General features: G+C 63.0%; 1 protein-coding gene across 1 annotated transcript; it reads right to left on the reverse strand.

Annotated features, from left to right (window-relative positions):
- Positions 1-536: 536 nt before the first annotated feature.
- SLCO4A1 (solute carrier organic anion transporter family member 4A1) lies at positions 537-24,176 on the reverse strand. The gene is made up of 12 exons (XM_081255750.1): positions 24,094-24,176; positions 12,283-13,112; positions 11,212-11,302; positions 10,072-10,193; positions 9,561-9,672; positions 6,524-6,678; positions 5,003-5,198; positions 3,886-4,051; positions 3,611-3,783; positions 3,301-3,365; positions 2,765-2,913; positions 537-782 (listed from the first exon to the last, which is right to left on the reverse strand). Exons 1-12 carry the CDS (start codon positions 24,162-24,164, stop codon positions 618-620), a joined length of 2,295 nt encoding a protein of 764 aa, XP_081111876.1. The 5' UTR covers positions 24,165-24,176; the 3' UTR covers positions 537-617.
- Positions 24,177-24,824: the final 648 nt, after the last annotated feature.

Genomic DNA, 24,824 nt, shown 5'->3' on the forward strand with positions numbered 1-24,824 from the left:
CTTCCATGGAGCAGCTCCAACAGGCCAGCATCACCGGCCTTAACGTCTCCAGAGAGAAGAGAGCTTGTAAACCGCCGGGTAGCCACCAGCTCCAAACACCCGCCGTTTAAAGGAGAGATGAAGGGATGCCAGAAGTGTCTCCCCAAAGTCCACAGGTGGTTTCACACTTTTTGTAACTACTGACGGAGTTACGAGTTACGTAGGAATCACAGAGGTTGCTTTAGAAGCACAGCTGTTCGTGTTTCCGAGGGATCCTGAGGCCCCAGGGGATGCTATTTGGCTAAGTCCGTGGGAGAGGGCCAGAGTGTGAGCGGACCAGAGTGAGGCAGCCCTGCATCCGGCCGGGAAGTGGGCCACTCCTTCCGAGCCAAGAGCTGGTCACCCCACTCTCTCTGGCAAGGTCTGGGGGCTGGGGCAGGGGCGTCCACTCGGACGTCTCGCATTCTTCTCCTTGGTGCCTTTGGGGCTCAGTCCCCCCGGACCCAGTGACACATTTTTGCAGGGTCCTCAGTGCCGGGGATCAATCAGGGAGGGGTCACCCCTTCCGGGGAGAAAGTAGATAGTGTTCCTGGGAAGTGCCGTGGCAGGCCCGTGCCCCCGGGCAGGCGGGTGGGCTGTCAGATGTCGCTCTGGATCTGGAGGGCTGAGGGGGCTTCCTGAAGGTCCGTGGGGTTGTCGGAGGCTGAGGACTGGCTGGGCAGAGAAGCCTCCAGGCCGTCTGAAGACCCCGACAGGGGCTTGTACAGGAAGCAGGCAGTGGTGAAGAAGACGAAGCCCAGGACCTGGAGAGAAGGGAGCCGCTGGACCTCTCCTGAGCCACCCGCCCAGAGGCCCTGGGTGCTCCCACTTCTGAGCCCCCCGCCCAGCCCCGGGCGTCTCACGAGGTCCTGGGGAACCAACCCTGCTCTGGCCAGAGGGTCCATCCGTTCTGCATAGCCAGTCCCTAGCCTGGACCCCAATATTGTTAGGGGGGAATGAAGAGTATGATTTCACTTAAATGCAGAGGCCCTGGATGAAGTGGAGGCGCTTGTCGTGGGCTGAACAGGGTCCCCACAAAAGAGGTGTCCAAGTCCTGACCCCCGGAACCTGTGAATGGGACCTTGATTTGGAAATAGGGTCTTTGTAGATGTAATTAAGTTAGGGGTCTTGAGATCACTCTGGGTTAGGGTGGACTCCAGATCCAGTGACGGGTGTGCAAACAGAGAAAGGGGAGGGAGGTTCAACACAGTGACACACAGGGAGCAGCCCCGTGATGACAGAGGCAGAGACGGGGTGAGGAGTCTACAAGCCCAGGAGCCCAGGGATGGAGGAGCCGCCAGGAGCAGGGAGGGGCATGGGACAGAGTCCCCCTCAGAGCCCCCAGTGGGGGACGGGCACTGCAGCCAACTTGATTTTGGACGTCTGGCTTCCAGAACGAGAAAAAATGAATTTGTTTGAGCCACTTGGTGTGGGGTCTTTCGTCATGGCCACCCCAGAACCTAAGTCAGAGGTGGCCAGCTTCGGCGGTCACTCCACCGCAGCCACCACCTTGAGCCCCCTGGGAATCACGCAGCCTGGAAGATGACAGTGTGGGCGCGCGTGCTAGCCTCTGTACACGGGTGTATGCGTTCAGCGTGTGAACCCTGGGTTTCCTGGAGCACCGCCCAGGCAGATGGGCCTGAAGCCCATCTGTTTCCACTCTGTGGCCCCGTGAGCGAGCGGGATAGCACTTAGGGGTGCACCCGGCCACCCCCACCCCCGCTAAAATGAGCACTGACTCTGGGAGCCAATCCTACCCCTGTGCCGAGGCCGCGGGGGGACTATCTGGGCAGACAGCCGTCCCGGGGTCCAGCCTGCTGCTCTGGCCGAGGGACCCTACAACACAGGGAAAAAGAAAAGCAAGGGCCGGCTCCCTGTGCGGGGTGCGTCTATTTGAACTGACCCGTTTGTCCAGAGCCACGCAAATCTCTTCTCACACTTGGCTATTTTTAAGCTAATCTTCAGGGAGATAAACCCAAGGGTCGCTGAGAATCCTCTGTCTCTGAGGCCCCTCCCGAAAAGGCTCTGCCAGTGGGACATTCCCGAGTCCACCCTCCACCCAAAGGAGAAATCCAAGACATTCTTATATACCAGCCCTAGGATTTCATTGTATTTGGGAAGTCGTGTGCCTTTTCCTCCAATGGGGGGGAAACTCAAAATATAAATACTATGCTTCACCCCACGTAGCAGACGCCCAGAGATACAGCAGGACATTTCCATTAACAGCTTGAAAGCAGAGGGTCAGGCTAAGAAGCAGGATGTAACTCAAGACCCACTAAGGATGGAGAAGGAGAAGCGCTGCTTGTGGACCCAACCAGGTGACCCGGCCCAGAGCAAGCAGGCCTGCCTGGGCTCTTGCAGGGGGAGCAGTTTTGATTTCTCCAAAGCCTTAGCTGACCAGAGCCCAGGGGCAAACCACCAAGCCAGGATGGTGAGGGCCCTGGAGGGCAGGGAGCCTGGAGAGTGAGCCCCTGTGACCCGGGCCTGCTGTCCCACTGTTCCCGCCACTGGCATCACATCATCACGGTCCCCAACAACAACAGCTCGGAATGGGGAAGGATCCCACTTCTGGAAACCGGGCTGCAGGATGATGCCCAGGGTTCCAGTGGGGGTTTAAGCTGTTGGAAGATCCCAGTGGCATGCCCAGACGCCCGAGCTAGTTGGAAAAGACTCTTGGTCCTTTGGAGTAGACTCTGGGACTCCCTCCCCCTGCCAGCGCACCTGGGGGCGAGGCCACCCTGCTCACCTTGTACGCCAGCCCTGCGATAAGCAGGTACCGGCTCATGGCCGAGTTCTGGTACACGAAGCAGGAGCCCTGCTGGCCGCACTGGTTCTGCCAGAGCAGGCATGCCTTGTCGATCACCCAGCCAAAGGCGATGGGGCCTGGGATGCCCCCTGCGGAGAGAGGCACATTCAGTACCCGGACACCCCCGGGGGGGCGTCCAGAGACCCAGACCAGGCGGGCTCTAAGGAACGTGACGTCGGCCACTGGTGTTCACAGCGGGTGCAAAGGGGGCTTAATGTTCCTTTCTGTAGGGGCTTGTCTCCATGCCGGGAGATTCCCCACAGTCTTCGACTCTGGTGGAGCCTGTGTGTTAATGAGGAAATGGGGCCCTCTGGGCAAAAACATGGCCATGGGTCCCTCTAGCGGACTGTTAGGGAATGGAGCCCTTCCCCGAGGTGGGCACAGCCTCATGCTGGAATGTACACCAGCCTGGCGCGTGCCCTTGTGCGGTGAATGCACACCACAACTTTGTGTGGCTTCCTCACACAGCACGGTACCTAGAGTTCTAACCACGATCCACTGGATTCCTAGTGCAAAGGATCGCTGCTGGTCACAGACACACCTGCAATGGAAAACCGGCGCATCAACGCCCGGGAAGTGTGGCCAAGTCACACCCCACGCCAGTGGCTGAGTCCTGGCGGAGCCCCAGGCCGCGTCCCCAGGTGGCAAGCACCTCACGGAGGCAGTTAGCGCTCTCCTGCCACAGCTCTCCGGGGGCTCGGCACGTACCCCGCAGGGGTCTGCAGAGCTCCGCCTTAGCTGCAAAGGGAAGGTTCTGGGCCAGAGTGAACCCAGGCCCAGGCTTACCGTAAAGTCGCCGTTAGTGCAGGAATGCTGCTGAGGAATGTAAAGATAATTACAACGAATATGAAAAGCAGAAGGAGGGGCTTTCTTTGACAAGTTGAAGTGCATTTCCCTGCAGTAGCATGGCCAAAACCAGAGGAAAAATTCTGAGGGACACAGCTACAGTCTTGGTACACCTGGGGAGCGCAACAACAGCGCTGATTACAGGAGGAAGGGGCGGGGGCCCCCCCAGCGTCCGGGAGCCACCGACCGCCTGGGCAGCAGCCACCCACACTCACCTTCTGGCCACCAGGGCCAGGCGAGGCCGCCTCCAGGCACCCCGCGTGGCAGGGCGAGTAGTACATGAGGCCGTCGGGGCCACACACGGGGCTGTAGTGTTCTGGCTGGCAGTCGCAGGCAGCGTTGCAGGCAGCTGTCAGCCCCAGGTGGCCTTCGGGCAGGAGGCTGCAGGTGCGAGAGAGCGACGGTGGGGTGAAGGCCGGCGTGGGGTCTGGTCCCTGAGGGCCCACGTCTGCAGGTTTCCAGACTCGCCGGGTTTGCTGCACCCGAGGACCGGGGCTTCCTGCATCGCCTTGGCTCCTAGAATCGCTGGATGTGCTCAGAGCGAAGCAAAGCAACCCTGCGCCGCACACTCCCCACCTGGCTTGGTTTTGGGTAGGCAGTGCGTTCGCAGGGCTCGAAATGCAAAAACTGCTGAGTGCCAGGTACGAAGCGTCCCCGTGGCACCGGTCCCTGCCCCGCAGCACAGGAGGGTGGGCGTCCCACCGACCGGTTATCCGCACCCTCACCACACACTCCCCCTCTCTGTGCTCAAGTGGAGCACGCTGCACGCATCGTTCTGCTCCTGCCTTTTTCCGATCAACACGACCTTGGAGGCGCCCAAGGACTAGACTCCTCCCTCTTGCATGGTACCAAGCCCTCCACTCTGCACCAACTCTTGGCTAGTTTGGTTGTTTCCGACCTGGCTGTCTCGACAACGGTACGATGGCGTCCTTGCCCTCGGCACTTGCCCTGTCATCTCTACGGGGAATTCCCAGCCAGTGATTGCCAGCCTGCGTCTACGTCGGATATTCCCAAGTCACCCCCAGCGGGCTGTTCCCCTCACGTGCCCAACTCAGTGACACACGGGAGCCGAGGCTGGGCCACTTTCCAAGACAACACATAGAGAGGAGGTGGGGCTGGGACTGTCCCGCTTTACAGACAGAGGGCTGGGGCTCAGGTGCGCATGTGAGGGACTGGCCATTGGTCCCCGCTGAGGACACCATCCTTACTGTTATGACCACCTCCAGTGACCTCACCTCAAGTGCCCCACACCTGCCTCCTCCCCAGGGACCACTGGTGCCCCCAACAGGTGTGCAGAGGTCTCCCCTCGCCCAGGTGCCACCTGGCCCTCACCTCCCGTTGTAGCTGGCGGTCACGCCCGCCATGGGCACGTTGGGGCAGTGCATGAAGAAGACGAAGAAGGCCAGCATGCTGACCAGGGTACAGAGCAGGCAGAACTTGATGACGCCTGAACCTCGGAGCTTGCACTTGTTCACAAAGAAGCCGCCCAGGAACGTTCCTCCGCCACCTGCCGGCACCACCAGGTACCCTGTGGAGAGGGAGGGGCTCGGTGACGTCCCCGGAGCCACAGGGGTGGGGCCAGCAACCCCCTGGGCCTCGTCTCCGCTTTAGAGATGGGAGACAGAGGCCCACAGCCATCGGCCCCAATCTGCGTGGCAGCACGGGGCTCTGCACTCAATGTCAGGACCCTGACTGGTGCTCACAGGGGGCCTCGGAGCCTGGGGAGGCCATCCAGCCAGCTGCTCAGAGGCCCAGGGGTGCAGGGGCAGAGCAGGAGAGGGAAGAGGAGAGGTCGCTGGGTCCTGCCCCTCCCACCGGGGAGACCCAAGAACTATAGCGCTCCCCTGGCCCACACGGCCTCTGCGGAGTCTGACCACAAGGGGGTGTTTGGAGAAGCTGGTGGCCGCCGTTTGGTAGGAAGTTGGGCTTCATCGGCACGTGGCTTCCAGGCCTGCCGTGGGATGGGGTGCAGATGGGAGGGGGGGCTCTCCAAGGGTGGAGGAGACCTCAAAAACCCTGGGTCCAGTGAGCCCGTCTCCCCAGATGGAGACCGGCTCTGGGGGCAGAGGGGGGGACCCAGAGGACACGGCTGTCCCAGGAGGGGTGTCGGCCGCTGTGGGGTAGGGAAGCAGCTGGCGGGGGTGGGGCTCTGGCAGGCGGGGTCACAGCCAAGAGGTCAGCAAGGAGGGGAGTCTGGGGCACTAGTCACTGGGGACCCCCCGTCTGACACCATCCTCCCTGGGGGGAGGTGCCCGGCCAGGATCGACCCACACACACCTCCTGCCTGGCAGGTTCTCGGTGAGGCTGTGGCTGCCCCCTCCGCAGGCCAGCGCTCCCCGCGGACGGGGCCGGAAGGAGGGGTCTGAGGAGGGTTCTCACTCTGGCCACAGAACGCCTCTGGTCAGGCAGGCCCAGGGCTGCAGCCTCAGGGAGACCCCAGGACACCCACTGCCTGGCTCACGGGGACCGCCAGGCCCGAGGGAGCGCAGTGGGATCTGCCACCCAAACCCGCTCTGCCACAGCCAGCGATGACTCAAAGGGCCAGGCTCTGGGAGGCAAGGGGGGCGGCGGAGAGAACGGGTCAGCAGGCTGTGTTCAGCGCTTCCCAAACTGCCCTCGGGAAGGACCGTCCTGCCCATCGCAGCGGCAGCCTTTGTAAGCGTGATTAGAGCTGCTGTGTAAGAGCCCAGACACCTGCTCCGGGGCCCCCGCCTGGGGGGACGTGTGCCCCGTGTGGGGAGCACTTGCTGCCTGGGGTTTTCTAGAAGAGACCCTCAAAGGCCCCTCGGTCTCTGAGAACCAGTGAAAAAACGGAGGACCGCCCCCACCACAAGATTCAGGGAGCGTTCTCACCAAACAAGGTGGCAGCTTCCGAGGCACTGAGGCTGAACTGGGACTCGAGGAACTTGGGGCCAAACGTGGACATGCCAGCGATGAGCGTGGCCTCTGTGGCCCCAGCCAGGCAGAGCAGGATGAATGTGGGGTTCTTCAGGAGGAGCCAGATGGAGCTGGATGTGGGAGGGAATGGAGACCAGAGAGAAGAGACAGGGTCAGAGCGGTCCAGAGTCCTGGCCCTTCCCAGCTGAGCACAAAGAGCCTGGTTCTGAGAGGAGAGTGGAGTGGGGTGTGGGAGAGCCAGGGGCACCCCACATGTACCCCAGAGAAACCGAGAGTGGGTGTGGGCTGGGCTGGGGCAGGGGGAGAGCTGGCACCAGGACCCAGAGCCTGTGGCTTGTTGTGAAAGCCGCTGTCACAGAGGTCGGCTGCAGTGGGGAAAGAGACCCTGAGTGACTGTGACACTGTTGAATCTGCCCCAGGGGCAGCCGGGAGGACCAGCAGAGGGGCCTGAGCCAGGAGCGGGAGGCTGGGGGGGAGGCGGCTGTCACCAAGTCCAGGACTGGGTGGCCCCCAGGAGAGGGGAACGGGGCCTGAGGGGTGGGACCACTTCTCAGTCGCCAGCTGGTGAAAAGGAGGGACAGAAATCCCTGAGGGTTTGGACCGAGAGGCCCCTCCAAGGAGACCCTGTGTGGGCTTGGCTGTCTCTCCGACTTCTCTTGGTGTGCACCTGGGGGGCAGTGGCCGGTGTAGTGATGCCAGGGGCCTGAGAAATGGCCCTTGGACCTGGCCTGAGAGTTCCCCCTTGAACCCAGTGCACACGGCTCTGCACCCCGCCTGCCTTTCCCGGGCCCGGCCCCTCTCAGCCACCGGATGGCAGGTCCAGGATTCGTGAGTGATGTGGGCTGGGGACAGTTTTCCCTGGAGCCCTGGGTCCATCTCGGGCACCCATGAGCAGGCAAAGCCTGGTGACAAACGACTGTGGTCCGACCCCTATCACAGCGGCTCCGACAATGGCTGCCTTTGCTCACATTCTCCGTGTCTGCAGCTAAGGCCTCCCGCCCAGAGAACCAGCTCCCACCGACCCTACGGGTCATCTTCCACCAGGAGGGAGACCCCCACCCGGCCCAGCCATCAGTGCCGACACCTCCCTGCGCATGTCAAAGCAGCACAGACACCTTGACACTCCAGTGTTCTTCGTTTTGAGGACACAGGCCAACAGTAAACTGGATTCTGCCAAGTAGGAGCACGTAGGGTGGCCACAGTTAGCCTTTGTGCCCTGGGAGGGAACTGATGCTAATGAAGTCGCCCCCCACCCCCGGCCCCTGCGGCTTCTCAGGGTAACTGCAGAGCGGCCTCCTTCCCCATCCTGCTTCAAACAGGGACCCAATTCCTTCAAGACTGACTTTCAAACTCAAGGACTGAAAAGGTTTCTTTCTGGTCAACAGCCGGAGTCCCACATCCATGAAGGAAACAAGATGCGGAAGAAATGCCATCCTGGTGGGGCTCAGTGTGTGTGTGTGTGTGTGCGCGCGCACACGCGCGCGTGCATGTGTGTGTTGAGGGGAAGCCCAGGGTGCGACCAGTCCCTTTCTGGTCCTTCGGGGATACTTGCCTGGGCTCAGGGGCAGGTGACTCTCCCCAGAAGTATGTGAACTTCCTTATTTCTTAATCTCAGCCTGCAGGTTGCTTGGCTGAAACTCCCATGTTGAATTGGCCCAGAGAACTAGTCATGACCTTGACAGAGGGCCCATGTTCCGGTATTTATTTTACTATCAGCAACCGGTTTGGGGAACCAAGCCTGGGCATAAACCTCCTTATCTCGGGCTTTTTCCCCGGGTCCACTGGGGACCAAGCTGTTGACGCCCTCGGTGCCAGTGCTGCTCAGACGGAGCAGGTGGCCCTGCCCTGGCTGGACGGGGCGAGCCTGCCCTGCCTGGATGACCCTGCCTCCTTGGTCGCTGTGGCCCTGGGCCAGCTCTGCCGGCCTTGGTGGCAGCCTCCTGAGTGGGCGGCTCTTCTGGGGGGTCTAACCAGGTAACGGGTAGCCTGGGGGGTTCCCTGACCCCACGTCACCCTCCCCGTGTTGAAGACAGACGGTGGGGGCTCATTCCCGCCACTAACAGCCTCCACCTGCCACGTGGACACTAATGGGCTCAGGAAGCTGTGGGGCAGGTGGGCACTCAGTGAGGCTGAGGACTCGGGCAGGTGACCCTCTGAGGGCCGCCTCCCCCTGGCCAGGAGAGCCCCCCATGGAATGCCCTGATGAGGGGCACTGGCCGGCCAGGAGCCCCCAGCCCCACGCTGTCCCTCTGAGGCCCCAGCAGCCCAGGCTCTGTTTGTCCCAACAGTGTGTGAAGACAGCAAAGTAAGACCAGGTCAAGTACAAGATAAACAAGAGGTCACTGCCCGAGAGGACTGGCGGCCGCAGGGCAGCGAGGCCAGGGAGCTGGACGGTCCCCTCCCTGGAGCCCTGTGGGCACGTGCAGGTGACTCCCAATGAAACGGTCAGAGAATGGGGAGGAGGGGTGACTCCTGGGGAATGATCCTGGGGGAGGCGGTCAGTTGCTTCCCTGGGGACCGTGGACAAGCTGGCTGTGGGGCAACTCGCCAAGCATCAGGGATTCACTCCATGACCATGAGGCGTCAGGCACAGCCCCCAGAGCCTGCCGTGTGGGAGCGCAGACGGGTCCCTGCGTGCGTGTCCCTGGGTCCCCCGCAGGCCCGGGCAGTGAGGGGTGGGCACCACGAGGCTGAGGCCCCAGCCCTTCCGTCGCAACCGGCCCTTGGTGCCTCCAAGCCGGGAGGCTCTGTCTGCTCCCCCTTAATCCCTTAGCCCAAGTTTCGGAGCCAAGCCCTGAAGACTGTTGGGTCAGAAGGAGGTTTAGGGGCTGTGGGCTCCCCATGTGGCCCTGGAGGGGTCACAGGACTCTCCTAGCTTAGGGTCAAGACCCAGCATGTGTAGGACCCTAAAGGGTCTTCAGGACACACAGACACAGACGACAGGCCCCCCCTCTCGTCTTACAGATGAGGTCTGTAAGAGGCAGGTCCTTACAGAGGCAGGTCTCTAATGGTTTTCCCGAAGTCAGGGTTGCTGGTCACCCGGTGGCTGCTGTCCTTTAACTGGTGAGTTTCAGATGCTCTCATGACCACATAGCGCTGGGAGCCTGGAAGGATGTGAACATCTGTGAGGGGCGGAGACCAAAGGCCCCGATGCCCCTCCTCCTGGATGTGGGACCAGCCGGTGGACGAGGGCGCCCAGACAGACATCCTGTACGGATGCACCACGATGACGGGTGGCAGGGATGGCGAGGTGGGAGAGAGCCCACGGGCCCAACCTGGGACCAGAGGGAGACGGAAGGTATTGACAGGGGCGCCCCTCCACCGGTGAAACAAGCCTCTTCCGTGGTCCCCGAGCGGGCAGAAGCTGCAGGGATGGAGGGAGCACCGGCCGGGCCGCCCTGCCGGATGGCAGCCCCCGCCCAGGGGACGACGATCCCGGCCCCACCGCTCCTGGCGGGCAGGAGGAGCAGGGCATGGGGTGTCCTTCTGCGGGACGCACCCACCTGGCAGCCGCCGCGGGTAGCCGAGGATGGGCACGGCGATGAGGAAGGCGGCAGCTCCAGTGCCCAGGAAGCCCACCCACCAGGCGCCGACCCACAGCGGGCTCTCAGTGGTCAGCTCCGTCCTGCGGGAAGAGGCACGTGGGGGCAGTGTTGTGCTCACGGCGTCTAGGGCACACACGCCGGGCGTCCTGCTTGCTGGTCATTGAGAGGCGGAGACCAAAGGCTCTGCTTGAGGCCCCCGCCCTGATGCCCCACCACCCCTGGTCTGGGACCAGCGGTGGACGGAGGGCATCGGGACGGACACGGGGTGGGCTTGCACCAGGGGACCCTGCTCAGCCCCACCCCTTCCTCTGGGGCCTGCGAGGCTGCCTCCCGACGAGGCCATAGGGGCTGGGGGTCCCGGAGGGGCAGGGCAGAGGGTGGGTGGCTGGTGCCCTGGCCTCGTGAAGCTCAGGGGTCTTGCCTGTGACCCCCGCCTGCAAACAAGTGCACCTTTAAATTCAAAGGTACATGGGAAAGAAGCCTGGTCTGGGCAGCCAGGTGGACAGGAGACAAGGGGCTGGCAGAGGCCAGCCGGCTGCCCCCGAGTTGTATTCTGGGGAATAAACTGGCAACTGAGCCAGTGCGGTGCTTTCCTGAGTTCTGTGAGCCATTCTAGCAAATTACTAGAAGGAGGGGTCCTAGGACCCTCCGACGTGCAGCCAAGTTGGACGGAAGCGTGGGTACCCGGGAGCCACCACTGCGGCTGGCGTCTGAAGTGTGGGTGCTCTCGCTCACCTGGGGGGTCTGAGCTGACTCCAGAGTCAGTGTCAGATTGAGGTGAACTGGGGACACTCGGCTGGTGTCCGGAGAGCACTGGAGAATCGTTTGGTGTAGACCACCCCCCAAAAAAAAGAACCTCCCGGTGGCGGCAGGAAATCCCCTCTTGGTTCCGCAAAGGGCACTGGAGCAATTGCGGCCTGGTCCCTTGCAGCTTCGGGAGGCCGTCCATCCATGCTGTCCCCTCCCTCAGGCCACACTCTCCAGGCTGCCCAGACTCCCAGGCCCACCAGAGCAAGGTCGGCCTGGACCTCCCCCACCCGGGCCGCCGTCCTCCTGCACCAAGAGTGGGCGTCTTCTCTGTGGGCCCAGGTCACTCACCGGTGGCCTATTTCGGTGTAAATATTCAGCAGGGCACCTCCGACCAGGTAGCCGGCTGCGGGGCCGAGGATGGCCGCGGTGTAGAAGATGGCTGGAGGGGAAGCAGAGCCGTCGGGGACCTGCTGCGCCCTCTGCGCCACCCCTCCGGCCCACCTAAGACAAGCCCCGCTTGCATTTCTGCACCTCCACCCCTAGCCCCAGGCACGAACCCCTTTAAACTGGGGTTTTCATTGCACAGTCTCCACTGTGTCTGATATCGGCTGGTGTCAACCTTTCAAGGTGTTTTAAAAATATTTCCCTCAAAGCCCCTGTAGACACCATTTGGACTCTTTCCCCCTCGAAAGAGCAAAGATCCTAAGACTCGTTGTGCAGGATGAGGGCGGCACCCATGCAGCGCTGCAGGCTCACCCGGGTCCCACATGCCCCCGTCCCCGGAATGGCAGCCGCCACATGACACGGACGAGCAGAGTCCACGGTGGACGTAATGAAGCAGGGCAGCGAGCACAGCTGGCTGGGCTGGGGCGCCGGCCGCGGGCTCTCCACTGACCCCGACCCCTTCCCCGGGAGAGCTGACCTCGCAGGAGGGACTCGGAGAGGCGGCTGGCCTGAGGCTGAGGACACGGAAATCTCACCCCAGATAAACGAGAAGGTCTCAGGGGCAGCTCGAGGCTCGAGCCCAACCCCCGAGGGTGGCGTGGCAGCACCCAGTTCTGCAGCCCAGCCACCAGCCGAGCCCGGCTCACAGGATCTTAGTTCCCTGACCAGGGATCAAACCTGGGCCCCCTGCAGTGGCAGCGCGGAGTCCTAACCACTGGACCACGAGGGTCCGTGCGCTCCAGACCCCGTGGGATGTGCCAGGGATCGGGCTGAGGCTGGCGAGCGCCACCTCCCTCACCCGAGGTGTCGGGTGAAACGCAGGCCCGTGCTGACCTGCCACCTCGCCTAGGAGCACCTGGGGCCAGGTGGGGCCACGTGTGGCCAACAGGGACATGCATGTAGGGGGCTTGGACGGGGCAGGGCTCTGAGTAGACGGCCGGCTGGCGTCACCACCATCACACCCATCCCACTCACCGATGTAGACAGGCGAGTAGCTGGACTTGACATTCTCGTCCAGGTAGGTGACGCCCAGCGTGTAGAGCGGGGTGGCGCCCATGCCGTGCAGGAACTGGCCCAGCATGAAGACCAGCTGGTAGCTGGATAGGCCAGAGGCGCGGCCCCCACAGGTTGCGCTGCGGTTGGCCCGGCATGTTCCGACGGCCTCGTCCACCAGCACCTCGTAGGGGCCGGTGGTGAAGTGGGGCAGTGAGAAGACCAGCGAGCCAGCGCCCATGACCAGCACGCCCCAGCCCAGCCAGCGAGGCTTGTGGCCGTGGCCTCCGAAGTAGCCAACGAAGGTGAGGCAGAGGCAGGCGGCCACGTCGTAGGAGCTGGCGATGAGGCCACTGTGGTAGCTGTGCAGGTCGTAGCGCCGCTCGATGGATGTGATGACCGTGTTGATGAAGCCATTGACTGTCATGCCCTGCAGGAAGGAGGCCGCGCACAGGAACAGCAGGAAGCCCCGGGGTGTGTTGAAGGCCTGCAGGCATGTGGGCGTGAAGGCCCGCCAGCCGCAGGCCTCGTCCGGCCGCCCTGTCGCCACGTAGCGCACCTCCCCGGCCGCCCGGGGCCCGCGCTTCTCGGGCCGCGGCTGGCACAGCGGCTGGCTCAGGGGCGAGCCAAGGGACGCCCGCCTGCTGGGGGGCGTGCAGTCACACTCGCTGTTGGTGGCCAACGGGGGGCCAGGGAAGACCAGCTGCGGCATCGAGACGAAGTGCTTGTCCCCCATCGAGTGCTGTGGCATCTCCGAGGGCGTGACAGCGACGGCAGCGGGAGTGGATGCGGAATTCCAGCGGCGGTCCGATCTGCGGGAAGAATCCATCTCCAGGAGAACCCTCCCCCAGCCTGTCCCCGGGGGCACCGATGGCTCTGCCTGTACGCTACCCAGCCTGGTGAGGGCAGCCTTTCTGACCAGCCTCCTCCCCGAATCCAGACCCGTGCCCTCAGGGCAGCCCCGGGCCTGAATGAGGCCACAGAGCTGAGAGTGGAGCTGAGACACAGCAGGACTGAGTCAGACGCCATGTGAGTCCCTGGACCACCCCGACCCGCACCTTCCCCACGGCCTTGGCTCGCGGCCTGAGCTGTGCGCTCTGCCAGGGGCAACTGACCGTGCCCGCCCTCAACTCCAAGCCCAGCCTCCATTCTTCCCTGAACTCACACCCGGCCAGCCTTGTGCTCTTTAGCATGAAAGGGAAATCCAACTTAGTCCAGCGTGTGGAGAGTGTGGGAAATGAGGAAGGGGGTACAGGCAGGCCCACCCGGGCCCCCGGGATGGCACCGGGCGGGAGGGTCGGCTGGCGCTGGGCCTCGCCCGTGGCTGGTCTCTCGAGATGCTGAAACCGCTGCAGGTCGCAGCCCCGCTGACAGGTTCAAGGGACACTGTACCAGCACTCCATCTTTCTGCAAACTCCCAGCCCGGCCTGTTCCCGTTGCCCTATCTGGGCCCTCACTTTGACTCCCAGCCCACGGACCAAAAGGAGCTCAGTCGGGCCTGAGAAATGGCTGCATCTCGAGGCTCCCGGGGCTCCCACACACCCCCAACACCCCCAAGCTTTGAGAAAAGGCGGGACCTATTGCCAGGTAAACAGATCCTTCTGGACCCCCCAGGTGGCGACAACCACTCTGCATCTTAAGAGGAAAAAACGCTGATTTTCCCAACAGAAGTAAACTGGTCAGCACAGGTACAGTCGCTGTGACAGGAAACACCTGATCTTGGTTGTACCCACAGCCCCTGGGCCCCCGTGCAAGGGTCTTCAGCCGAACTCAACACACTTCCATCGGGTTACCTCTCGCTATGGGCCGAACCGTGTCCCCCAAAGAAAATACGCTGGAACCTTAAGCCTCAGCTCCCTGGAATGTGAGTGATTTGGAGGGGGGGCCTCTAAGGAGGTGACAGGTAAAATGAGGTCACGGCGGGGGGGACTGGTCCACTACGGCTACTGTCCTTTAAAGGAAGGACTCTGGACCCAGACAGGCACACAGGGAGAACCCGCTGTCGGCTACTCAGGGCCCCGAGGCGGCCTCAGACCCCCCACTGCGCATGGGTGTCAGTGATGTCGGGAGAGGCCGCTGCCCAGAGGGCTGACGCTGCCCCCAGACTTGTCTCAGATTAGACTTGGTGGACCGAGTCCTTCAGGCAGCTAGTCACAGAGCACCGCTCTGCTGGGCCCCGAGCCAGGGACGCGGAGGGGCAGAATGGTGGCTCCCCACCCCCGGCCCGAAAAGATACATCCTCCGACCTTGCACATGACCTTATAAGGAAAAAGTGTCTTTGCAGGTGTGATCGGTGATTTGCGATGAGGTCCTCCTGGCTTGCGGAGGGCCCCACATCCAGCGACAGTGTCCTTATTAGAGAAGCCATGTGATGGCAGAAACAGAAACTACAGTGATGAGGCCACAAGCCAAGGATGCCGGTGGGGAGCTGGAAGAGGAGGGAAGGACCCTCCCCCGGAGCCTCCAGAGGGAGGGCAGCCCTGCCCCCACCCTGACTTCAGACTCTTGGCCTCCAGAACTGGGCGGGGAATAGAGTTCTGTTGTTTTAAGCCCCCAGTTTGTGGTCCTTCGTTACAGGACACTCACACAGCCCCTAGGAGGCCCGGCTTCCAGGAGACCACAGGCCTGGAGGGAGGTGGAGGATAACAGACGCTCAGAACAGGACGTGAGCCCAGTGGTGAGGGCAGAGGGCGGTACCACTGAGGGTCCTGGGCGGCGGGGCGGGGAGGGAACATCGGGAGTGCCTCTGGGGGAGCTGCGCCTGGCGTGGGCCCTGCTGGCAGAGAGCAAAGAGGACTTTTCAGCCGTCCTGGCCACAGACAGATCCTTCAGCCCTTGCGACGGCAGGATTTTGGCTTCTGTGGGCTGGTTTCTGTTTGTTTGCTTGTTTTGTTTTGTTTTTTGGCCAAGCCACGTGGCATGCGGGATCTCAGTTCCCGACCAAGGATCGAACCTGTGCCCCCTGCGAGGAAGCTCAGAGTCCTAACCACTGGACCGCCAGGTTAGGACTGTTTTAAAACAAAAGATTGGCTTTATCTTGTGTTAACCTTGCAAACTGGGAAGCGGTCCAGGGTGAGGGGAGTGGGCCGTGGTGAGACCACACCCAGGTCTGGGAGGCAGTTTTGCGTTGGGGGGCGGGGTCTGGGAGCTCCGCCTCTCCTGATCCCCTCGCACCCTGTGCATTGAGGCTGGGGCGCCAGGTCTTTCTGCCAGACCTCTGCCTGCTCCTCCGCCGCGCCGTCTTAGCTAATTTTAGCCTCACCCCGGTCTCCTCTCTGGCCTTCCCTGGGGCCAGGCCGTTGGCGCAAATGCCATAAGACACTGCAGCATCCCACTTCCCGGCGGAGTCTGAGCTCCACGCACAGCCCATCCTACAGGAAAGGGAAGTGGGCCCAGAGGAGTCAGCAGTTTCCCGAGGCCACACAGCCATCCAGGGCCGGTTAGGACGAGACCACGTGGTCCGGCTTCAGAGCCCACGAGCGCGTTGGCTGTCCTCGCCAACGTTTCATTCAAAGAAACACAACCAGTTGTGTGGCATTGACACACAGGGCCAACTCTTTGCTCTGGAAACTGGCACTGCCAGGCAATCAGCAGCCAGATCTTGAGGCCAAGCGTGGACAGGAACAATTCCACCTCAGTCATTCCCCAGGGCCCGCGACCACACCCAGGGTTGTATTTATAGAGCCACCACCTCTTCCCTGCACCCTGGCGCGCCAGGCTCAGTCATACGGACTAGGAGGGTGCCCACGGAAGGAGCAAAGTTCACGCCGCGTGAAGGACCGTCGAGCCTCCTGGAGGGACACAAAGCCACGCACCTGCTCCCAAAGCAGGTACTGTAGGCACTTGGGCCACCGTGGAACAGAGCAGACGGTGACAAGCGTGAGCCCCAAGACAGCACAGCGCTGCTTCCCACCAGCCCCACGGCTCAGACGGGCTCCCGAAACAGAAACGTGGAAAAAGCTCGACCTTCCCAGAGGCAGCCGCGTGTTCGTGCTGTGGGGATGCATTCCTCCACAGTGTGCACACACACACACCCATCTGTGCACACACCTTCCACACGGAAACACGTGAACGCACGCACATAACCAGCAGGGCCCTGGACCCCTTCCCAGCGGGGGTGGGCCCAAAGGGAAGGCGTCCAAGCGGGCCGGGGGCAGCGGCTGCTCTGAGAGGTCGGTCCAGCGGCCTGTGGGGATGGACAGTCAGTACTGGGCCGGGGAATTATTATTGGGGGGTGGGCCTTCCTAGGAGGGATATGCAGAACTGCCTCCCCCCAGCTCTGAGCTTGTTTAACCATCCCGCCGATCCCCCGCAAGGAGAAATGCAGGGACGGGAAGGATCGGGCCCCAGCAGGGCTTAGGAGGCAGCCAGATCGCTGAGCTAGCGCGACTAGAAAAGGTCATGAAGAAATAGAGTCCTTCCTATTTGAAAATAAAGGCCTTAACAAGACTCCAATGCCAGTGGTGTGTGGCCCAAACAGCTCCACGTCAGCGTAAAGTTTACCTGAGCTAAGAGCTCTGATCTCTGACACGAACACATAAAGTCAACCTGCAGTCACGCACATCACTTGCTTGTTGATTCACAGACTGAAAATCCCATTTTAGACATCAGCCAGGCGACCGACGGTGGTCACCACCCTCACGGGATGAGAAGTAAACGGCGCCACTGGGGTGGGCAGCCCCGCGGTCTCCTCCCCGGGGTCTGTCAGGAGCGGCTGTGATGGCCAGGACACGGCAGCCTGAATGCAGACTGCACGCCCCCGCCCCGCTTCGAGGCAGCGCGCTGACAGCGTCTAACCAATCTCTTACTAAGCCCAGATTCTGCTCCACCTGCTGTGTTCTGGTCGGAAGGCGTTCACCCTTATCAGCAGCGTCTTGATCAGAAAGGAGGCTGGGCCCTCCCATGACGCAGGCGCTGAGGTGTGGGGTGCGGTGGGGTTGCGGGGTGGGGAAGGCGGACAGACACACCTGTGACGTGGAGCCAGTGTGTCTGGAATGTCCCCTCCGTCGGCAGGCAGCGCCGGATCCTGGGTCCAGGGCTGTGTGACACCTGGAATCTCACAGCCACGAGGACGGTCCCACGTTCTCGGGTCTTCAGGGGGAGATTCCTGAGTTTGTACCCAGACCTCACGTGGCTGTGTCCGGGCGACGTGTGCTGGGCGTGCACGGTGTCAGGAGACAGCTCCAGAAATGGACACAGACGGTCATGTTGACGCCTGCCCCGGACTTAAAGGACACTTTGCTGTGTGTGCAGCTCGAGGACTGAATGTCATGGCAAAGGTCTGCTGCGTAGACGGGCCTGCGGGCGCTGCCCGCTCCAGCACGGGGGCCTCTCAGCCACCGTGGCCGAGTCCAGGACGCAGACTCGGATGTGGGCTGGTGGGCACGGCCAGCTGCTCTGTCTTGGTCTCCCAGTCATCTGTGCCCTCACGACAACGCTGCTGGGGCCTGGGGGTGCAACCCAGGCCACTCAGGGTGATTTCTTTCCTGGACATGCTTCTGAGATGGCCAGAGTTGACCCCCCACGGGGCTCAGCCGGGAGAAAGTGACTTCATGGCTGGTGACTCCCTGCAGGTGGCCAACCCCCATGAAGGCCAGGCTGGTGGCCCCGAGGCCATTGCCTTTTGTTTCTCTGTCTCAGGCCCAAGTGGTCAAGCTGGTGGGAGGGTGACAGGGGCTGCAGAGTCCAGTGGCAGCACCACTTAGATGCCAGCTGGCTCCCCCAAGGAGTGGGCACCACAGCTGGGCTAGGGGAGGACGTCAGGCCTCCCCACCAATTCCCCTTCTGGGCACTGTGAGTGTGTGCACGTGGCCTACGGTTTCTCTCCGCTTGGAAATCGTTTCAACAAAAAAGTGTATCTGCTTCCCACCTGCTGCTGAGGCCTGATCCAAGGTGTGGCGCCTCTTCCGGGACCTGAATTCTCAGGCTTGGCTGATGGTTGAGCGGGGCCCTGGTGACTGCAGCCAAGCTAGGTGGAGACTGCACCACGGAAAGGATGGGCCAGCTCCTGCCAGCATCCCAGATCCAGTGCACAGGTATCCTCACCTGAGAGACCCCGATGCCATCTGAATCCTGGCCTCTCCTCCCTACCCTCTGCGGAGCCCATGCCTCAGCGTCTGGTGCCCAGTCCATGATCTCAGAGCCAAGAGCAGAATGATTATAGATTCTACCTGTCAGTTTGGTGGGTCCCAGGGTGCCCAGACCTTGCGCAAACATTCCAGGTGCAGCTGTGAGGGCGTTTCTGGAATCAATTAGCATTTGAATCGGCATATTTAGACCCCGTGGGCCTCATCCAATCACTTGAAGGACTGAATAGAAAGGAAAGGCTGACCCTTCCCTGAATTGCCCTGCAGGGCTGCCTTTGAACTGGGACACGGCTTTTTCCTGTCTTCACTCACACGGAAACATCATCGCTCTTTCTGGGTCTTGAGGCTGCTGGCTTTCAGACGGCAACCACGACTTCATCTCTGCTGGGTCTGCAGCTTGCCGACCACGTATCTTACAAAGTCACGTGAGCTGAGTTCCGATAATTAGTCTCTTTTATAGCGACCTATCTGCTATTGGCTGGGCTCCTACGGAGACCCCTGACTCATGCAGCAGGTAGTCCTGTGCCAGCACCTGCTTGGGCGAGGCCTGTGCTGGGCGGCGGGTTTGGGGACCGCGGGACACCATCCTGTCCACAGGAGCTCACAGCCGCTACACCCAAGGCTGTCCCGAGCCAGCAGCAAACTGTCCCAGCTGCAAATCCGAACAGCACAAGCTGTCGAGAGCCGGTGGCAGCAAGACACACACAGCCTGGAGCCGACAGAGGCCCGGGAGCCGGGCGGCAGGGCAGGGCATCTGACAGGACGCCGCCACCGTCACATCGGCACCCGTCCCGCGGGCCGGGCTCAGCTGAGCCCCCTCCTGCGCACAGCAGACCCGTGAAATCCCCCACCGCGGGCGCACCCACGTTAGGGATGTAACTTTCACCCCCAAGCCGGGCACCCTCCCCAGGGCCCTGTGCTGGGCCGCTGCCCTAGGACACAGTCTCTGGGGTGCTCCAGCCATGTGGCCCCCCCACTGGGGCGGCAGGGGGCTGGCGGCCCTGGAGCGCCCGCCCAGCCCTCAGGCAGGCCCTCCCTGCTGTTCTGCTGCCCCCAGTCTCATGGAAAGACGTCTGAGGCCGGGACCTGCTCTGCTGAAGCCTTTGACAACTCTCCTGGCCGTGGAGAATCCCCTCCTTGTACAGGGAAGACTGTCCTCCTCCGCTACGCAGGAGGCACGCAGCTCTCCCCAGGGAGCCCCCTCTCAAGGGGGAGTCTTGTCCCACCCTCCCGGCCTGTCCCCGGCCGGGTGGCAGCAGGTGGAGGGTCCCGTGGGAGCACGCCCCACTGCCAGAGGCCCTCCCTCCCTGTCCCCTGGGGAGAGTCAGAGCCTGCGGGATTAGGCAGGCTGATTGGCAGGGAGGGTAATGTGTACGCTGGGGCCTCAGCTGGGCGAGTGAGGGTGTGTACGCGTGTGCACACGTGTGAGCGTACTTTTGTGTGTGTGCATGGCAATCTCAGCAGGAAACCACAGGTTTCTTCCGACTCCCAAGCTGGCCTGGCCCATCAGCGGAGCCGAGAGGTGTCTGTGCCGAGGAACTCCAGGCCCCCTCCCCCACTTTGCCTCCCCCTCCTCCTCGCAGCCTCACGAGCCCCCCCGACAGCTGTCCTGTAGGAGGTCAGTGGCCCCCACTTGGCTGGCTCGCCAGAGCTCCATCCGTGAGAACTGAGATCCTGGTGTCAGTCCAGGACTGAGATGGTTTTCATGTTCACATGCTTAGCTCTGCCTGCTTCTTTCCTCGGGTCTGATGCAGCCATTTACTTCTCTCCTAGTTGAAGGCTGTCCGCAAAGCGTAGTGGGTGGGAAGGGTGCAGGATTACCCAGAGTAACATGTTAAGCCTCAGGTGGCAGCCCCTGGGCCCCTGGGCCTCCTCGGCCTGGGTTCCCGCAGGACCGTCTGGCTGCAGCTGGAGCAAATGCCCCAGGGGGGCCTGAGGCTGAGCCACGTGGGGCCTGTCCCACGCCAGGGGTGCTCCCGGGCTCTGTCCTGGCCACGCTGGGAGCTTGGCAGCCAGGGAAGAACCACAGGCTTCATTTCTCCTCTGCCTGGCGCTCCAGCCAGCAGGTGCCTCGACCTGACCGCCCCAAGGCCGCCAGCCACAGTCCCACGGCCCCCTCGGCCAGGCTCCTGCCTCCCCGCCCCACCCCGTCCCTGCACCTTCAGTGCCCCACGACCCCTGGGACCCTGCAGGCCGCTCTCTCCCCTCGCCTCCCAAACCCAACCTGCTCTCTCGTCCTCCGAGTGGGTGAGTGGAGGGGGCTTTCGATTCCTGAAGATGAGACTCAAAGCTATTTATGGAGCAAGCACCGGGTGGCAGGACCTGGGTGGCCACCGCAGGGCTGGCGCACCCTAATTTGCATACCTGATGGCCACACACAGGTGAGTGGGCAGGAAGCTGGCTGCTTTGCATGGAGGCCACAATGAAGGACTGTCTGAGGGAGACCTGGAAAGACCCGTCCCTCAGGGAGTGTCCTGCGGTCTCAGCGTGGATGTTCCTACTTCCACTCTGCCTCCACGGCCCGAGCCCGGTGTGTGGGAGCGTGGGGTGAGCAGACTTGCAGAGGCCCTCACCGGTTTGGGGGTGCCGGGGAAGGTTCCGTCCACGTGAGGGGCCTGCCCTGGCGCAGGCTGGACTCTGCCACTCCCAGGTGGCCCCTTAGGCCCTTGGGGCCAAGTATCAGGCCCACGGCATCTGCCGAGAGGCAGGGCCCCGAGCAAGCTGGGGCGGGAAGGGGGCGTTGCCCTCAGCCCAGCAGTCCTGAGCCTTCTGTGTTTTGGGTGGAAGGGCAATGCCTCAGGTACTCCCAAGGCTTGCTGGATAAAAAAGCCACGGAGGAAAGGCGGCCCCCGTGGTGAGGGTGCTTGTGTGGTGCCCGGCAGCGTGGGCGGAAAGGACAGGCTGCAAGCTCCCAAACCAGGAGCCCGCGACTCTGAACCCAGGTAAGCGGACCCAGCCGGCCTGGTGCTTGGACCTCAGTGGCCTCACCGGCCACACCGTGAGTGAGCAGCTCTCGTACGCGACGTGTGGTTTGTGAATGCATCTCCCCACCCCTGGAAATGTGGTCCAAGAGGCTAATTCTGGGTAATGCTGCGGGAAGGGGGCTGCGCCATGACCAAGGGCAACAGGGATGTCTGAGGACGGGGGCTGCAGGCTGAGCCGGGGCAGTGGCAGGAAGAGTCCCCGCGAGCAGCCTACAGGAGACACAGCCCGGGCCCCAGTTAGGCTGGTCCCCCTCCCCCGCGGCAGGGCCTGGCTCCACCAAGTCACTGAGAGCCCTGGTCACCTGAGGCCTGAGCTGGGACCCCCCTCCCGCTGGTGGGGCAGGATCCCGGCAGGCCTGTGCGGTTACCTGCCGTGGTGAAGAGGGGGGTCCTGCCCTGATGTGGACGCCCATGCCCACCACGACCACACCGAGGCCACACAGCAGCTGAGTGTCCAGGAACAAAAGCGGCCAAGAGTCCTGAGGATTACTGCCTATGTCCCCCCGTAAGCGGGCAGTGGGCTCTTTGCCACGCCTGAGGACGGCAGGCCTGGGAGGGAATATCGGGGTGGTCTCTGTCCACTCCCCAGTTGGAGGAGACAACGGAGGAAGCGGGAGTGTGGCCAGGGCAAGTCCTCTGGGTCCCCTGCCGGGCCCTCTGCACCGGCACAGCTCCATCCAGACCGAGAGCACCAGGCTCTGCCCCACTACCTGCTGGCTCTCCAAGTCGAGTTGCTCGGAATCGGGCACTCAAACAGGACCGGATGCCAGCCCCAAGACCTCATTCACACGGCCCTCATCCTGACCTCCAGGCTCCCAGCCACCTCACCACAGCGGCGGGGAAGGGCGTGGTTGGGATCCGCCCAGCACCTGCTGCAGGGACTACACCCAAGGAACCATGGATTAGGTCATAGCCACCCGGGAGGGAAGCAGCCCCGTGAAGAATTTCCAGGCAATATCTGCCAGCCCTGCCCAGCAGGACGGGTCCTGATTCAGGGCAGTCAGGGGTGCGGGGTCCAACCAAGAGGCCTCTCCCTTCCCTCCCTCCAGCAGCACGTGGGAAAGCTGGGCTGTGGAAGCCCAGAGGCATCCTCCCTGCATCCCACAGGCCTGGACTATCCTGGCCAAATGCTCTTGTCCTCTTAGGTGCCGCCCATCTTTTGGTGGGCAGCAAAAGACACCCTGCTCTGTGTCAGGCCTGGCCCTCCTGGGCTTCCTTCTCCCCCAGGAACAGAGCTGTAAAACGTCTGGAGTCACACAAATGTGATTCAAACCTCTCCACCACGTTCTGCCTGTGTGACTTTGGGCAAGTGCCTCGGTTTACCCATCTGTGGAATGGGAGCAATAGTAGCTCCCTCGTGAGTGGTGGTAAGGATTCAATGAGATGCTCAAAGCACGCAGCACAGGGCCTGCACATTCTAAGTGACCAATAAGGACGCCTGTGGTCATTATGATCACTGCCGGCGTTAGATTCACCCTCCAACCCGGCTAAAACCAGGTGCTTTCTCTCCTCTGAAGTCCATCCGCCCCAGGCTGCACCGAGAAAACCTCACAGCACCACCATGCTCAAGGTTCACCGCCCCACCAGCTCCCTGGAGCCAGTTTCTGATTAGACAGAGGAAACCCAAGTTCCCTAAAGCACCGCGAAAAGCGGCCACTAGGAAGCTGTTTTCTTCACTGTGGAAAACTACTGCAGCTCCTAGCGGCTCCAAACAGAAACAGGCCCCATCACCAAGTCTGACCTTGGCAGCAGGAGCCTTCAGGCACCCACATGGGGGATGGGGCCTGGACCCCACTGCCTGATGGGCTTCTCCCCACCGGATTCCACACCACCCAGGCTTGCTCCTCCGAGCTGGAAATCTCAGCATGTGCCTAGGCTTTCCCGTCCGGAGCCAAGCGCGCCCACTGGGTGCGGGGGGGGGGCCCTAGTTCCCATCCTCCCTCAGCCTCCGCCGGCACCCAGGGGCGCCCGGTCTTCCAGTGCCGGCTCTGCGCCGGACGCGGGGACCTCGTGTAGCGGGGCGGGGACAGGGGCGTGGCCCGTATCGCCCAGGCTGGGACCAGTCCCTCGCGCCCACCCAGTAGCTCGGCCCGCGGGGCCGGCTCCGCCCGCGCTCCCCTCCCCGAGGTGTCTGGAGCGCGGTTGGCGCGAACAAAGCCCTGCCGCCCGCGAGAAACTTCTGTTCAAGACGATTTCCTCCTTGACTCAGCGGCAGCGGCATCCGCCGCAGGTGGGGGCCCCGCCGCAAGCCTGCAGCTCCGGGAGGCTCATCTGTCCCTGGTGCGACTCTCGTGGCCTGCGCCCGCGTGCGCGCCCGGCCACCTGCCCCGGCCACTAGCCCTGGCCTCTCCCTCCATCCATCCCCGCCTGACCCCAACCACCATCCATCCCCTCCCCCTCGGCCCGCCTCCTCGGAAGCTCCCCGCCTGGGGAGCCGGCAGCTAGAGGGGGCGCATTGTGCAGCCGATTTCCTGGAGGCGGGCGGGATGTGGGGTGCTCGTCCGCGCTCGGTCCCGCCCTCCCGGCCGCGGAGGGGCTTGGGGCGCACTGCCGGCGCCCCGCGTCCCGCCCCGCGCGGCCTCCCCGATCCCCTGGTCCCCGCCCAACGTCTGAGGGCACCTGCCGCGCTCCTGACATCAGCAGGTCTGGGCCCGGCGCACCTGGGCGGCGCGCCCACGAAGGTGGCCTGACCCTCCGCGGCCCACGCTGCCCCGAGCACTCACCGTCCAGAGGGCCCAGCCGCCGCGCTGCGAACCAAGCTCTGGCTGGGGCTCAGCGCCCACTCCAGCTTCATTCATCCCCTCCCGGGCCCGCCCCGCCGCGGGGAGGAGGCTGCCCGGCCTCACCTACTCAGGCCAATGGCTGTGCCGAGGGGGATGGGGCCGCGCCCCCCGGGCCCGCCCACTGAGAGGTGACAGAGGCCTGAGTGAGCGGCTGGGGAGGGAGCTGGCGAGGGGCGGGGCCCGGGGCTGGAGCAGGGAGGAGGCGGCGCGAGACCCGACGGGGCGAAGGGAGGAGGGGCGGGGTTGGGACGCCCCTCCAACCCCCAGGTGGCCGCCGCATGGGCGCCGGCGCGCGCCTTCGCTGACTAATCCCTCCCAACCCCGAGAGACCCCGATCTCTGAGCTACAGGCTGGGAAACCGAGAGCCGAGAGGTGAAGTGTGTTCCCCAGGCCGCGCGACTACTCAGTTTCGAACTGACTCGGAATTGAAGCAGGGCGTGTAGGGTCGAGACCTTGGGAGAGGACGTGGGAGGGAGGGAGTTTCCCGCACTACCCCTTCGGCAAGGCCACCTGTGGCCAGGTGGGGGCCGGGGCAGAGGCGCAGTAGTGGTCTGGACCCAGGTCCGGGCTGGGACGCCCACCTGGGAGCAGCCCCTCTGGTGGGCCCCGGCGCCCTTGGGAGTTGGGAATGCGGGTTTGGGGACGTGCCCTGGGCACATGGTGAGGCCAGC

Source organism: Mesoplodon bidens (genome assembly GCF_964165515.1).
Source record: "Mesoplodon bidens genome assembly, chromosome: 15".
Classification (NCBI taxonomy): Eukaryota; Metazoa; Chordata; class Mammalia; order Artiodactyla; family Ziphiidae; genus Mesoplodon; species Mesoplodon bidens.